The 14,305-nt window shown below is 64.4% G+C and overlaps 2 protein-coding genes across 9 annotated transcripts; both read left to right on the top strand.

Moving 5' to 3' along the window:
• Positions 1-1,346: 1,346 nt before the first annotated feature.
• Positions 1,347-11,100, top strand: GIPC1 (GIPC PDZ domain containing family member 1). Of its 8 annotated transcripts, none has more exons than XM_056119451.1 (9): positions 1,347-1,466; positions 4,368-4,494; positions 5,666-5,727; positions 8,368-8,688; positions 9,258-9,443; positions 9,521-9,701; positions 10,250-10,362; positions 10,512-10,593; positions 10,692-11,100. In XM_056119451.1, exons 4-9 carry the CDS (start codon positions 8,401-8,403, stop codon positions 10,841-10,843), a joined length of 1,002 nt encoding a protein of 333 aa, XP_055975426.1. In that variant the 5' UTR covers positions 1,347-1,466; positions 4,368-4,494; positions 5,666-5,727; positions 8,368-8,400; the 3' UTR covers positions 10,844-11,100. The 8 variants fall into 8 exon arrangements, with proteins under 8 accessions (XP_055975426.1, XP_055975430.1, XP_055975431.1 ...); XM_056119455.1 differs by having other exon boundaries at positions 1,367-1,466; positions 4,440-4,494; XM_056119452.1 differs by lacking the exon at positions 1,347-1,466 and adding an exon at positions 2,395-2,609.
• A 1,473-nt stretch (positions 11,101-12,573) lies between these two features.
• PTGER1 (prostaglandin E receptor 1) lies at positions 12,574-14,243 on the top strand. The gene is made up of 2 exons (XM_056119463.1): positions 12,574-13,585; positions 13,975-14,243. The coding sequence occupies exons 1-2, from the start codon at positions 12,635-12,637 to the stop codon at positions 14,239-14,241; spliced, it is 1,218 nt and encodes a 405-aa protein (XP_055975438.1). The 5' UTR covers positions 12,574-12,634; the 3' UTR covers positions 14,242-14,243.
• Positions 14,244-14,305: the final 62 nt, after the last annotated feature.

Consider the following 14,305-nt stretch of genomic DNA (forward strand, 5'->3'; position numbering starts at 1 on the left):
TGTTTGGAGGGCACAGAGACGCCAGGTCTTGGGGGGCGGGATTGGCAGGGAGTGGGCGTGGCCTGGCTTGTGGTGCTCGGGCGCCCTCTGGTCGCGTTCCGGGGAACAGTTTGGGGGAGAGGCTGAGGCTGAGATGAGCCAGGAACCCCATCTGTGGATACCCGGGAAGATGAAACGGAGGCTGAGGGGCCGGAGCGTTCTTTCAGGGGGCGGACAGGGCACTTACCTGCACATGGCCTACCTGGACTCGACCCTGGCACCACATATGGTCTCCCGAGTCCCGCCAGGAGTGATCCCTGAGCAGAGAGCGAAGTGTCAACACCCCCCCACACACACACCCCGTCATGAACTATTTGTCAATTACAGACATCCCGAATTTACGAATAAATAATTTAGGGTATATCTCCAAAGAAAATATTCTCTCACAAGGCTTGGGAGTTAAAAGCATCGCTCGTGTGTGTCCAACTCCCCACGAGGGACCACCGAGCACAGAACCAGGAGCTGCCCCTGAGCACCGCTGGGGGTCGCATAAAGAAAATTTTCTAATTCAATCATAGTTTAATGGTCCCACTCAGGAACTTTATCCACTCAGCATTTACACATTTTGCACGCGGCTAGGCGGATTCGATCTGTGGCACCAGAGGGTTCCCGAATCACCCCAAACCACACCTCTTTGAGGAGCCAATGATTTCTGGGCGGCTGCAAATTTCCTTCCCTCACGGTTCCTTCTGCGTATAGTAGTCACCCAGCAGCTTCTCAGGCCTGCATTTGAGCTAAAAAACTGGAGGGGGGAGGGCATTGCCTGATGATCTTCTTGTGACCTTGGGCAATACCCCCCTCTCCGGACACCTCCTCATGAATCACGTGCTGGGTTCTGGCTCAGGTCTCGGCTGTCCACCCCCCAACCCGTCAACCTGCAGTCTCTAGGGGACAGTTCAGAGGCCAGACACAAGCCGAGCGACGCGCACATTCCCGCAGAGTGCATTGGCCCAGCCGGCAGAGGTTAGCTGAACCAATAGAGGGGGACAATGGCTGTGCCCGTTGCCACAGCAACCGGGACGCCCGCCAGCTGGGTGGTGCCAGCCAGGCAGCTCTCAGCCACTAGTATCCGGCCCGCTGTCCCATTTCACTTCGTCCCTCTGCGGGGACGCCACTGTCAGGGCAAGGAGACACCACAGCTCAGCCTGGAGTGCCGTGTGTGGAGAGGGGGAGGCTGCACAGATCCGTTTCCTCCGTGAGGCAGCTCGGAGGGCGGCACCCCCGGCCTACCGGAACTACAACTCCCAGCATGCAAAGCGAGCTCCAAGCTCCGCCCCACGCGTCCGCGCCGGTGCCCAATAGGTCCCGAGCCTGGAAATGTCTCACCGGCCCTGGGAACCGAGCGCGCCTGGTTCCTTCGCGTCTCTGCTTCTCCCGGACCTGCTCCGGTTCGAAAATCTCCCAATGCAAGGACACACCTGGAGATGGTGAGGCTGTGGTGGCTCCTTTCCGCCTCTCATGAGCTGAGACCCGGGGGCCGGGGGGGAGGTAGTAGGAGGGACAGTCAGATGGACGGAACGGACCCAGCTCCGCGACGACGGAGGGTGTGTCGCACAATAGTTGCTGAGAACGTTCTCTGTGCTGGCCGGCGAGCCGGCCGGGTCTCCCACCCCTGCTACCCCTTCGCACTGCCCTGGCCGCCCCCGATCGTGCGGTCTCCGGCACCAAATGTATCCAACTTACTGTTTGTGGAGTCTGGGCCGAGCCTGGCATGGGACGGGAACACATTAACCAGCAGACGTGAGGGTGTGTGTGAATGAATGAATGAATGAATGAATGCACACTCTTGTGCCTTAGTGCATTGTACACCCCGTTAAGGAAGTGGGATGCTGGAGGCGGGGGTGCTGGAGTGACCCTCTGTATTCACCGTGTAGATCCAGCTTCCAGCCTTCCCCGCCCGCCAGAAATGAATGAACTTTTGCTTATTTGCATTTTGGGTCGCGAGCTCTCCTGGCGGAGCTGGGGAGACCCTATGGGGATCAAACCCAGGTCCGGTGCGTGCAAGGCAAACGCCTTTCCCGCGGTGCCATCTCTCTAGCCCCTGAAAGCACCTTTTATCGAGGGACAGATTGTGGGGCAGGCGTGGATTCGCCAGAAAGTCCCCTTTTTCAGGCGTTAGGACTTTGCATCGTATTTCCTCTCCACGAAACTCAGCCTCGGTCACTTGACTCTCCCTCCCACGCCCCTGCGTGTCCCAGAAGGACACCCGGCCCACAGCACGAGGACCCAGGGTCGCCGCCTCCCGGCGGCCACGCGCCTCCTTCCTCGCCAGCGAGGGGCCTGGGCTCCCCCCGTGCCTCCGCGATGGTTCAGCCCGCTCGGCCCAGGCGGGGCGGGAAGGCCCACCGCGCCCGGGCGCGGGGGGCGGGGTGCGGGACGCCGGACGAGGCGGAGGGATCCCTTTGGAATGTGGTCGTGAGTCCCGGCGCCGATTGGTCGCGGGCTCCGGGAGCACGTCCCTGATTGGCGGGGCGTGGGCACGGACCCCGCCCTCCGGCCGCCGCTGCTGGAGAGGCCCGGGGCCGAGTTTGCCGAGGGCCGAGCGCGGCGCGGGCGCGGCAGCGGCGCAGGTGAGTTTCTCCCGCGACCCGGGCGCAGCGGCTCGTGGCTGCGGGGGGACCCCCATCGCGCACTCCCGGGGGCTCCGGAGCCTCGGGGATCCGGCTGGGCCTGCGGGGTGGGGCCGGGGATGTCCCAGGCCTCCTCCCAGTGGGCCGCCTCCCTTCCCACGGGTGGGGGGCGCGGGGACAGCGCCTCCCGCCGTCGGGGTGCGGGCAGCGCTCGTTCTGCTGGCCCCCACACCCCTCTGGACAGTCCCTATCCAGTTTGATCCCGGCACCGGGTCAGTATTACTGAGTCCTTCCTGGGCACCTCCCTGGAGCTGGCCGTGTCCCATCCTCCAGGGGCTCGAGGTGGACGCTGGGGGGTGGGCGGGCGGAGGGGCCTGGCGGGGGGAGGTCCCGAGAGTAAGAATGAAACGGATCGATCTATCGAATGCTTCCGTGGCCGGGGCATACCATGTGTATCACGGAGGCCAGACACCTCCTAGAAGGTGTTATGACTTGTTTTAGACCCAGAGAGGTGGAATGCTTGTCCACGGTCACACAGCCTCCAAGTGGCAGATGTAGGAACGGGCGGGACCCGCACCTCCGCGCCCAGGCATGTGGAGTCTAGGTTCCTGGACTAGACCCTCTGGGGGCTCCTCTTACCCTGGAATTGGGGGCGTTGTTGACCAGCTTTTGGACAGACTGGGGTCTGAGAGGGTTCTCCCGCCCAGATTCCCCCCACTTTTCATCTTATCTGAGCAGCACCTGCTGGTCTTGGCTTCTGCTGTCCACCAGCAGCCCCCCAGGATTATCCCAGGAAGCTGCCTCCCATGGCCTTGCTCCCTAGAAGGTGAGGGAGGTTACACCCCTTCCTGGAGGTGAGGAACAAGCTGGCCAGTGGGGTGCTGAGCCTTGGGCCCCTGGGAGTAGGCGGTGCTCCCCGGAAGCCAGGAGCCGGTTTTTCAAGACTGAATCAGCTGCCTCCCGCCCGCCAGCCCAGCCAGGCAGCTGGGAAGGGAAGCCTGGGCGTGGTGTGCTCCCCCCGCAGCCGCAGAGCACCCAGGAACCCCCTCTCCACTTCCTGCTTGTCCTCGCACTGCCATTCTCCTTGGCTGTGGGGTCGCTAAGTTTCCGTTGCTTCTCTGGGCAGAAAGGGATGCTGGGGGGGCACCCAGGCGGAAGTGTCTTCTCTTCCGCCGTCCCTGCAAGTTTGGGGGGACAGTGAGCCACGCCAGGCATGTTCTGTGGATTCGGCCGCACTCTCTGCACGTTGCCTGGGCTCCTGCCTAGCAGTCCCGCTCTCGGGGAGCTGCCTTATACTAGCGGATCCATGGGCAAGGGGCACTATGAGGAGAGTGACTGTGACAGGAGCGTGGGCCCCGGTCCACAGTCACAGGGGTCAGGCAGTGGCCATGCTTGGCTGTGGGGGTCCCACTGGGCACTGTAGGCTTACCTCAGCTGGGAAATAATTGTGAGATTCAAGGCAGCAGAGTGACTGCTATGGTTTACATTTGAAAATAGAGACATGGGTTTAAATGGCAGCCTAAGGCTGTGAGACAAGAGTTCTACCAGGGCGACATGTAATTACCTTCCTGGGTCTGAGCCGGCTGGACCACTGGGGGCGGTTCCAGCAGGCTGGGGCAAGCCGGGAGGCTGCCTGGGGGAGGTGACCTGGCATAGGCCTGAGAGGACTATGGTGTTCCTGGGCAGGATGAGGGGGGAGGAAGGGGTCGGTAATAATGACGACAATAATAATAACCGCTTCCTTGAACTCACTGCCAGGCGGGTTCCATGCCTGGCCTCTTTGGATTTCTGCAAACACCTTGCTATCCAGGCATTCTGCCCGTTTTTTAGATGAGGAAACTGAGGCCGCGTCCAGTGAAGTGACTTGCCCACAGCCACGCAGCTGGTAAGTGGCAGAGATGGGCTTTTAACTTACTTACGAGCACCTGCATCTTCAGTGGGGAGGGCCTGGTCCTTCAGCAGGTGCGGGTGACAGGCAGTGGGTGGGGGGTGGCCTGCGTGACCGGGATGCATGTATGGGTTCCTGGGAAGGGTGATGGCAAATGCGGTAACTGTTCTAGTTCTCTGTCAGCATGAAAGTGCTCAGAGGGGCTGGAGCCGTGGCACAACGGGTAGGGCGTTTGCCTTGCACGTGGCCGACTGGGTTCGATTCCCAGCATCCCATGTGGTTCCCCGAGTACTGCCAGGAGTGATTCCTGAGTGCACAGCCAGGAGTAGCCCTAAGCATCACTGAGTGTGACACCCCCCCCAAAAAAAAAAAAGGTGCTCAAAGAGGTGGGGCTGGAGGTTAGCACAGCGGGTAGGGTGTTTGCCTTGCATGCGGCCGAACTGCGTTCAGTTCCCAGCATCCCATATGGTCCCCTGAGCACCGCCAGGAGTGATTCCTGAGTGCAGAGCCAGGAGTGACCCCTGTGCATTGCCAGGTGTGACCCAAAAAGAAAAAAAAAAATGAATGCGCTCAGAGAAGTTAAAACACTTTCCCCGGGTCACACAGCCATTAAGGCAAAGCCAACTTCCCACTGCGCCAGGCACTCTAAGGGTGGCATCCCTCAAATGATGAGGTTCCATTCTAGCGGTGGAGAGAAAAGGCAATTCTGCTGACTTTGATCCCATGGATTACCTTCAGGCTTTCATGATAAGTTAGTTTCCTTGAAAAATTGCAATTTCTGGGGTCCGAGACATAGTCCCATGGCCAGGGCACTTGCCTTGCACGCGGCCAATCCAGGTTCTATCCCTGTGATCCCATAGGGTCCTCCAAGCCCACCAGGGGTGATCCCTGAGTGCAGAACCAGAAATCAGCCCTGAACACCACCGGGTGGGACTCTACTCCCCCAAAAAAACCCAGTTTCTTGGGACCAGAGTGATAGTACAGCAGCAGGGGCACTTGCTTTGCACTGATCCTTTTCACTGGTGCTGAGTCACACCCCGGGCCTCCTGCATGCCCCACATGTGCTCTAGCGAGGGGAAGGGGGAGGATAGTGCGCCTTACTTTGAGCAGGTAGGAAGCTGGGTGGGCTCGGGCAGTGGACAGGTGTGACCTGGCTTCTGTTTTACAGGATCACTCTGGCTGTGGGGCCAGGGCTGAGGTGGGGAGAGGAGGCGGCCACTGCTGGTCGGGGTGAGTGGGACAGGGGGCCTAGCCCTGGGGATGGACGGAGAGAGGTCAGGGGGAGCATCCCAGGGCATGTTCACACACCTTGCACCAAATGGTCCCTTAAGCTCTGCCCAGAGCAACACCAAGTGCCACTAGGTGTGACCCCATACTGGAACCAAGAGGAAGATGCCATTTTGCAGAGCTGAAGCCTAGTCCAGGGCTCAAGGACCACATAGGAGTCCCAGAGACCCCCCAGGAGGGAACCCTGGGCGTGACCCCCTCAAATCAAAAGCAGTCAAATGATGGGGCTGGAGCCATAGTACTGAGGGGAGGGCACTTGCCTTGCACTGACTGACCTGGGTTCGATCCCCGGCATCATCCCATGGGGCCCCCTGAGCACCTCCAGGAGTGATCCCCCTGGGTACAGTGTCAGGGATAAGCCCTGAGCATCACTGGGTGGGACACCAAAACCAACAAGCAAAACAAAAAGGTAGTTAAATGTAGACCCGTCCTGCTGGGCACCGGGAAAGCGGCCGCAGCTCCCATTTCCCGTCTCAGGTGCTCCCTCATCTGTGCCCTGAGGAGCGGGGCTGCCCCGACTTGGGGCCGGGCGCATCTTTTTGTTTGATTTCGAGGTGCCAGGCTGAGAGCCCAGGCCTCACACGGGTCTCCAGCATCTTGGCTCTGCACCGCTGAGGCACTATGTCCGTGCAGGGCCCTCCCTGTCTCCTGCTGGTGCGTACCCCGCCATCCCCCGTCCCTCCCCAGAGCTCCGGCCTTTTCGAGTTGGGCAGAGCGGCTGGCATGGGTGGCGAGCGGGTCGCAAGTGCCTGCTCCCTTCAGGCCTCTGCCCATTTGACTTTTTTTATTTGGTTTTCGAGTCATGCCTGTTAGTGTTGAGGGTTCACTCCTGACTCTGCACTCAGAAAAGAGTCCTGCTGGGCTTGGGGCCCCCTCTGTGGTGGCGTGGACAGAGCCCAGGCCGCCTCATCTCTGAGTCTTCCTTAGATGGGTTCTGTTTGGCCTTTTGGGTCTCCTGGGTGCTCAGGGTCCATGTGGCGTGATAGGATGGAACCCAGCTCAGCGGGTGCAAGGCAAGCGGTTCCCCACGGTGCTGCGCTGCCAGCAATGATCACACTCTGGGGGGGGGGAGGCTGTCCCGTCCAGGACCTGGTCTCAGGCTTCACTGGCCTTGTCACCGCTGTTGCTTCTCATTCCAGTGACTGTCGGGTAAAGTCCTTGAATGCTGTAGGTGTGCTGGGGCCATGCCGACAGGCCTGTGGCTTTTGCCCCTGTGCTGTGCTGGAGCAGTTGGTGTCTGTCTGGAGCGGCCACCGCAAGGAATCCCACTTGGTGGCGCCGGATGTTTACGTGGCTGTTACTGGCCATGCTGTGGACATCGTGTGCCACAGGGGTCTGAGCAGGGCAGGGTCGTGCCCTGTGTTTGTGGAACTTGTACCCCGCAACTTGAAGCACGTCCCTGGTCCTGAGTGAGCCCGGCTGCATTGGGGGCCTTCACTGAGGTTTGCTTGAGGACCTCTGCCTCTGCACTCCGGAGTCACTGCCTCTGGGTTTCTTTTCCTGTACCATCCTGGCTTGCGTGGGGATGTATGTGGGTAATGCTGATCTCCTAAAAATATGTTTGCGGGGCCAGAGAGATGGTACAGCAGGGAGGGCGTTGCCTTTCACGTGGCCGGCCTAGGTTTGATCCTCGGTATCCCATCTCGGAGCGGAGCCAGGAGTAACCCTTGAGCACTGCCAAAAACAATAAAAATGTGTTGTGGAGAGTTTCTCCGGCTCCCGCGCTCTGTGGAAGCCTTGGGGAAGGATGGGTGTTAGTTCTCCTGAGCCCTGGCCGAAATCCTCCCATGCCTTTATTCTCACCGACACTTGGTCACTGCTTGGATTCTGGTCTTCTGTGTCGTGCTGCCGCTTCGGAGTGAGCCTGAGCGATGGTTTCTCCGGCTCTTCGCCTCGGAGCTTCCTAGTGCTGGCGCAGCCGCTAGCCAGCCTTTGTGTGTGCACTGTCGTGGCCTCACCTCCCTCACGGCTGCTTTTCTCTTCTCTTTATTTTCTTAGCCTAGCAAAGGGCTTTTCAATCTTGTTTCTCCTTTCAAAGAACCAGCCCTAGTAAATGAAGGCTTGGGCTGAGAAGTCATTGGTCACTTCCTCCCTAGGCTCAGGAGCCTGAACTCGCCTGGGCCTGCGAGGTCAGCCAGTCACTCGGCAGCTGCCCGGGTGCTTTGAAGGGCCCCGGAGCTCTTGAACAAAGCCCTGATGTATTACACAGTAGAAAACCAGGATTAACCCTGTAGTCTCCCACCCTGCCCACTGACAGGAAGCAGCCACGTCCCACGGTCCCCACATGGGAGCGGAGGGCGTCTGCCCTGCAGGCGGCTGACCTGCCTTGTCCCTCGCTCCCGATACTGTCCCCCACGCCCAACCAGGAGTGACCCTGGAAACAGATCCAGGAGTAAGCCCCGAGCTCTGCTAGGTACGGCCCCAAAGATGGGCATCACATTCGTGGCGCGAATAGGGGTCCCACGAGGCTTTGGTCGCTCGTGTTCCTTGTGCCTGAGTGCCCTGACCCGGCCCGGAACCAGCGGGAGGGTGCTGCCTTGGGAAGGGGCGCCCGCGGCCCTGAGCCCGCCTTCGTGCCCGCAGATCTCCCGGTTGCAGCCCCACCGCTCTCCGCTCATGCCGCTGGGTCTGGGGCGGCGGAAAAAGGCGCCGCCTCTGGTGGAGAATGAAGAGGCCGAGCCGGGCCGTGGTGGGCTGGGCGTGGGGGAGCCGGGGCCCCTGGGCGGGGGCGGGGCTGGCGGACCCCATATGGGCCTGCCGCCCCCGCCCCCGGCCCTGCGGCCCCGCCTCGTCTTCCACACCCAGCTGGCCCACGGCAGCCCTACCGGCCGCATCGAGGGCTTCACCAACGTCAAGGAGCTGTACGGCAAGATCGCCGAGGCCTTCCGGCTGCCGCCTGCCGAGGTACTGGGGGAGCTGGGCGCGGACCCCCGGGAGGGTGCGAAGCCCATAGTCAGCGGGGGCTCTGCACAGCACGCGCCGGTCTGAGCTGCGCCCGAGTTCCCAGCAGGCTTTGCGAGCTCACTCCCTGGTGGGTAGGGTCTTCGTGGACCCCTGCCCGGGTGCATCGTGGGGACAGTGGACAGCGAGGGGTGGGCTGGCGAGTTCTTGGGCTGCTGCGCAGCAGTGGGTTGTGGGAACCGGCGCTGGGTGTGATTTCCCGTCAGAGCCTCCTCTCGCCGCCTCCCATGGGCGCAGGGTGTGGCACTCGGGCCCTGGGGCTTCCGCACACGTCCTGCGCCCCGTAGGTTGTCGGGCCGGAGGTCAGGGGCGATATTCCTATTTACCGGATGCGTGTGGGGGGTTAGCCTGACACTAGGGAGCGGCGTGGGGCTGCGCTGATGGGGGCCCGGCCCTCTCGCCCCTGTCGTCCGGAGGGCTGTAGTGCTCCCCCGGAGGAGACCCCCAGGCCTTGCCCGTCTCCTAGCGGGCGGGCGCCCGCGTGCAGTGCTGAGCGTCTGGCTGCCCCGCAGGTGATGTTCTGTACCCTCAACACCCACAAAGTGGACATGGACAAGCTGTTGGGGGGCCAGATCGGCCTGGAGGACTTCATCTTCGCCCACGTGAAGGGGCAGCGGAAGGAGGTGGAGGTGTTCAAGTCGGAGGACGCGCTGGGGCTCACCATTACCGACAACGGGGCCGGCTATGCCTTCATCAAGGTGCCTGGGGGCCAAGGGGCCCCCCGAGGTCCGGGGGCGGGGGAGCCGCTGCCTGACGGCGCCCTCCCCTCCCGCAGCGCATCAAGGAGGGCAGCGTGATCGACCACGTCCAGCTCGTCAGCGTGGGCGACATGATCGAGTCCATCAACGGACAGAGCCTGCTGGGCTGCCGCCACTACGAGGTGGCCCGGCTGCTGAAGGAGCTGCCCCGGGGCCGCACCTTCACACTGAAGCTTACGGAGCCCCGTAAAGCCTTTGGTGAGGGGCTGCCACCCCGACCCGATCCCGAGCTCCCCCACGCCATCCTCCTGCTCCCGGGCCCTGGATGCAGGGTCAGGAGCCACCAGCAGGTGGCGCCCGAGCTCAGCCGGTCACAGGGGGGTGAGGGGTGCTCAGCTAAGCCCTGCCCAGGGGAAGGGGTGCTGGCTCGGGCCCAGCCTATGCGGGTGGAGGGTGGGATCAAGGAGGAAGTTGCCCCCCCCACCCGTCTTCCCAGAGCCATTAGCCCAGCCAAGCGCCCCTTACCCTGGCCAGCCCCCAGCCGGGAAAGCCAGGCTTGGCTGCCCTGTGTCTGCACCCCCACATCAATGTCTGGCCTCACTGACTCTCAGGAATGGGGTAGGGGTGGGGTCCTTCGGAGCACTTCCCCAGGCTGCTGGGCAGCTGGAGACCCAGGCCGCCCCCTTCCTGTCCCCAGCCCCTGCCTGTCCTGGGGGGAGGTGGGATAGTCCAGGCTGGCCAGGAGTCACCAGAACTGGGCTCCCTGCCCCTCACCCCTGCATTCATGCATCCCCACCCCCTTGCAGACATGATTGGGGTGCGCTCAGCAGGTGGCCGCCCGGGCGCAGGCCCTCAGCTGGGCACTGGCCGAGGAACCCTGCGTCTCCGATCCCGAGGGCCGGCCACCGTCGAGGACCTGGTGAGTGGACACAGGGCCACAGCTCCCCTTCCGGCAGACCCTTGGTCAGGCTGCCCCTACCCCACACTGTCCCGGGGGGAGGAGTGACACTCAGGGTGGGCCCCGGGCTTTGCTCTCCTGCCCTGAACGCCAGCCTTGCTTGCCCTCAGCCCTCGGCCTTTGAGGAGAAGGCGGTGGAGAAGGTTGACGACCTCCTGGAGAACTACATGGGCATCAGGGACACAGAGCTGGGTGAGCTGGCGCCCGGGCGCCCCGGGTGGGGGTGGAGGGCTGGGCCCTGGGCCCTCGCCGTGGGACTGGACCTTTCTGCTGCCTCCTCCCCCCCACAGCGGCCACCATGGTGGAGCTGGGGAAGGACAAGAGGAACCCAGATGAGCTGGCCGAGGCCCTGGACGAGCGGCTGGGTGACTTCGCCTTCCCCGATGAGTTCGTCTTCGACGTCTGGGGCGCCATTGGGGACGCCAAGGTCGGCCGCTACTAGGCCTCCCATTGGACCTCGAGGCGACCTCGGCCTGGGCGCAGCCTGGGGGGACCCGCACCCCAGCACCCAGCCAGCTGCCCAAGTTCGAGGCAGGTGGGGCTGACGCGGGGCCTCCTGTCTCCAATCGGTACCACCTCCCCTTCTCCCCGATTCCTAGCCCGCCTGGGTGACCCCGCTCCCCACCTACCTCAGCCAGGTCAGGCGCCCAGGGGAGGGGCCAGGCAGATGGAACAGCCCCCCACTTCTCTTATTTGCGCCCCCCACCCCTGGCCTCAGGCTGTTTGTGGCGGGGTACGGCCGCCATCCATTCCCGACCCAGAGACTGGAGGGGCGCGCCCCTACCTGCAATAATACCCACTCTCCCCGGCCCTGTCGGGGCGCCCCTCTCAGGAGGCTCTGCCCTCCACCAAGGAACCCCAAGTCTGCTGTGAACCCCACAGCCCCAGGGCCAGGCCCACCGAGCAGGGCGGGGCTGGGGGCAGCTCTGGACTTTTGTACCTGAAGTTGCCACTTTCTGGAACATAAAAGACTGTTGCTCTGCTCCAGGATGTGTGGGCCTCGTGGGGGGGAGGGGGGGCAGGCCGCCGGGGCTGGGAAAGAATGCAGCAGCTGAAATCTATCCCTGGCTCCAAATTGAATTAGGAGCCGCCCGCCCGCCCCTTCCCACCCGTTCTGCTCTGCGCGCCTGGCAGCAGGCCACTGCTTCCGGCAAAGCGCAGTTGTCCGCCCCCAAGGCTTCCCAGTCGGGGGCTTCCGGCCGAGGGCTTCGAACAGGTAGGGGTTGTCCCACGGGCGGGTGGGCAGCACCCCCAGGCCCGGGCAGTCGCACCCCCAGGCTTAGCCAGCCTGGCTGGGGTCAGCCAGTGAATGGTGCTGGGCTTGTTTTGACAGGTCACTTTATCCGGGGATTGAGGGGATCAGAGAAGGGGGAACCGGCCAGAGGTCCCCGCAGGAACGCTTGGGGGTGAGCCGGTTGGCTGCAGGGAAGCCAGCCCATTCGGGACTGGGGGCGGGGGCGCTGCGGGTATCTGCCGGGGTCCCACTCTTTTGTCCCCATGATGCCTGTCTCGTTCTGCGTGGCAGGGAGCACTCCTGGGGATGATGGTGGTGTTCCGTCTGGGGGACCGGGGCATTGCATCCTGAACTTGCAGGCCTCAGGAATGAGGGTGTGGAAGCCGGGAGGCTGGGGGCGGCAGCACCTCAGGATGGGGGGTGGGAAGGGGATTCTTGGCGCTGCACCCAGTGCTGATTACCCTGCGCTCAGGCAGACTTGGGGTCCCCTCCCCCAGGCTCCAGTGGCCCCCTTGACCAGGCTCACCCCCACCTCAGCCCTGCGTGGCCACTCACATTTTCCAGTGTTTAGATTTTATCCGCTTTATTAATGAGGCAGGAGGCCGGTCAGGGGCCGGTGCCCGGGGGAAGAGGGGGACCCATGGGGAGCCCCCCCTCCTCGGGGGGAAGTTGGAGGGAGAGTAGCCGGGAGTGACGAGAGGGGTCCGCCCCCCACAGCCTTTGGGAGGTGCCGGCCGAGCCGGCACAGCCGCAGCACGGCGGGCAGCAGGGTGCAGCGGCTCATGGGGACCCCTCGTCTCGGGCGGCAGCTGGGGTAAGCGGCGAGGACAGGGCCACAGGGCAGATTTGGGGGGAACCTGTGCCTGTCGTGGCAGAGAGGGGTCCCGGGGGCAGCACCGCGGGCTGTGGGCACAGACTGGACGGGAGGGCGGGGCCAGAGGAGCTTCGGGGTCTGAGCAGGCCCCCCATCTCTCCCCAGTGTCCCCCGTCGCATGTGACATGAGCCCCTGCGGGCCCCTCAACCGGAGCCTGGCGGACGAGGCCACCCTATGCGCGGGACCCGGAGCCCCCAATGCGTCGGCCGGGCCGCCTCCGGGCGCAGGGGGTGCGTCGCCGGCGCTGCCCATCTTCTCCATGACGCTGGGCGCCGTGTCCAACGTGCTGGCGCTGGCGCTGCTGGCGCAGGCCGCGGGCCGGCTGCGGCGCCGCCGCTCGACCGCCACCTTCGTGCTGTTCGTGGCCAGCCTGCTGGCCACCGACCTGGCGGGGCACGTGATCCCGGGCGCGCTGGTGCTGCGCCTGTACGCGGCGGGCCGCACGCCGGCCGGGGCCGCCTGCCACTTCCTGGGCGGGTGCATGGTCTTCTTCGGCCTGTGCCCGCTGCTGCTGGGCTGCGGCATGGCCGTGGAGCGCTGCGTGGGGGTGACGCGGCCGCTGCTGCACGCGGCGCGCGTCTCGGCGGCCCGCGCGCGCCTGGCCGTGGCCGCCCTGGCCGCGGTGCCCTTGGCCGTGGCGCTGCTGCCCGCGGCGCGCCTGGGCCGCTACGAGCCGCAGTACCCGGGCACGTGGTGCTTCATCGGGCTGGGCCCCGCGGGCGGCTGGGGCCAGGCGCTGCTCGCCGGTCTCTTCGCCGGCCTCGGCCTGGCCGCGCTGCTGGTCGCGCTCGCGTGCAACACGCTCAGCGGCCTGGCCCTGCTGCGCGCCCGCTGGCGCCGCCGCCCCCCGACGGCCGCGCCCCGTCTCCGCCGCCGCCAACGCAGCCACGGGCCGGCCCGCGGCTTCCGTTCGGCCTCCGCCTCGTCCGCCTCATCGGCGCTCTCGGCCTCCGCCGGCTCGGGCCGCTCCCTGAGCCGGGGCTCAACGCGCCGGGCCCGCGCGCACGACGTGGAGATGGTGGGCCAGCTCGTGGGCATCATGCTGGTGTCGTGCGTCTGCTGGAGCCCCCTGCTGGTGAGGGGCGCGCGCGCCCACGCCCTCCCGCCCCGCCCCCGCCCCGCCCATCTGGAGCGGCTCCGCCGGACGGTCCAGCACGCCTTATTTGACTCTTTTCCGAGGACTTTCTGGCTGACCACAGGCCACGCCCCAGCCGCACCCCGACGCGCTCCCGGGGGCTTCACGCTTCGTGCTTCTCGTGCCTCTCCACTTCCCTGCCACATTCCTGCCCTTTGGGATACCTTGAACCGGCTTTCCCGCCTCCCCCGTGAGACCTGTAGCTTTTGCAAAGCGCCACCGTCCCCTCCCGACTCCTCTCCGGAGCACTTTGCCAGACTCCCGCTGACCCTTCCCCCCTACTCACACGGCCCCCACCCGCCCCGGGCTCACAGCTGCTTCTCCCACAGGTGCTGGTGGCGCTGGCCGTCGGCGGCTGGGCCTCCAGCTCCCTGCAGCGGCAGCTGTTTCTGGCCGTGCGCCTCGCCTCTTGGAACCAGATCCTGGACCCCTGGGTGTACATCCTGCTGCGTCAAGCGGTGCTCCGCCAAGTGCTCCGCCTGCTGCCCCCCCGGGCCAGTACCAAGGACAGCCCGGCAGGGCTCTGCCTGACCAGGAGCACCTGGGAAGCCAGCTCCCTCCGCAGCTCGCGGAACAGTGCCCTCAGCCACTTCTAGACGGCTCAGGACGCCCCCGGCCGAGGCCCAAGTCTCGGAGGCGCCCTCCGGACAATAAACCCGT

Source organism: Sorex fumeus, unplaced genomic scaffold (assembly GCF_029834395.1).
Source record: "Sorex fumeus unplaced genomic scaffold, SorFum_2.1 ptg000041l, whole genome shotgun sequence".
NCBI classification, from domain to species: Eukaryota; Metazoa; Chordata; class Mammalia; order Eulipotyphla; family Soricidae; genus Sorex; species Sorex fumeus.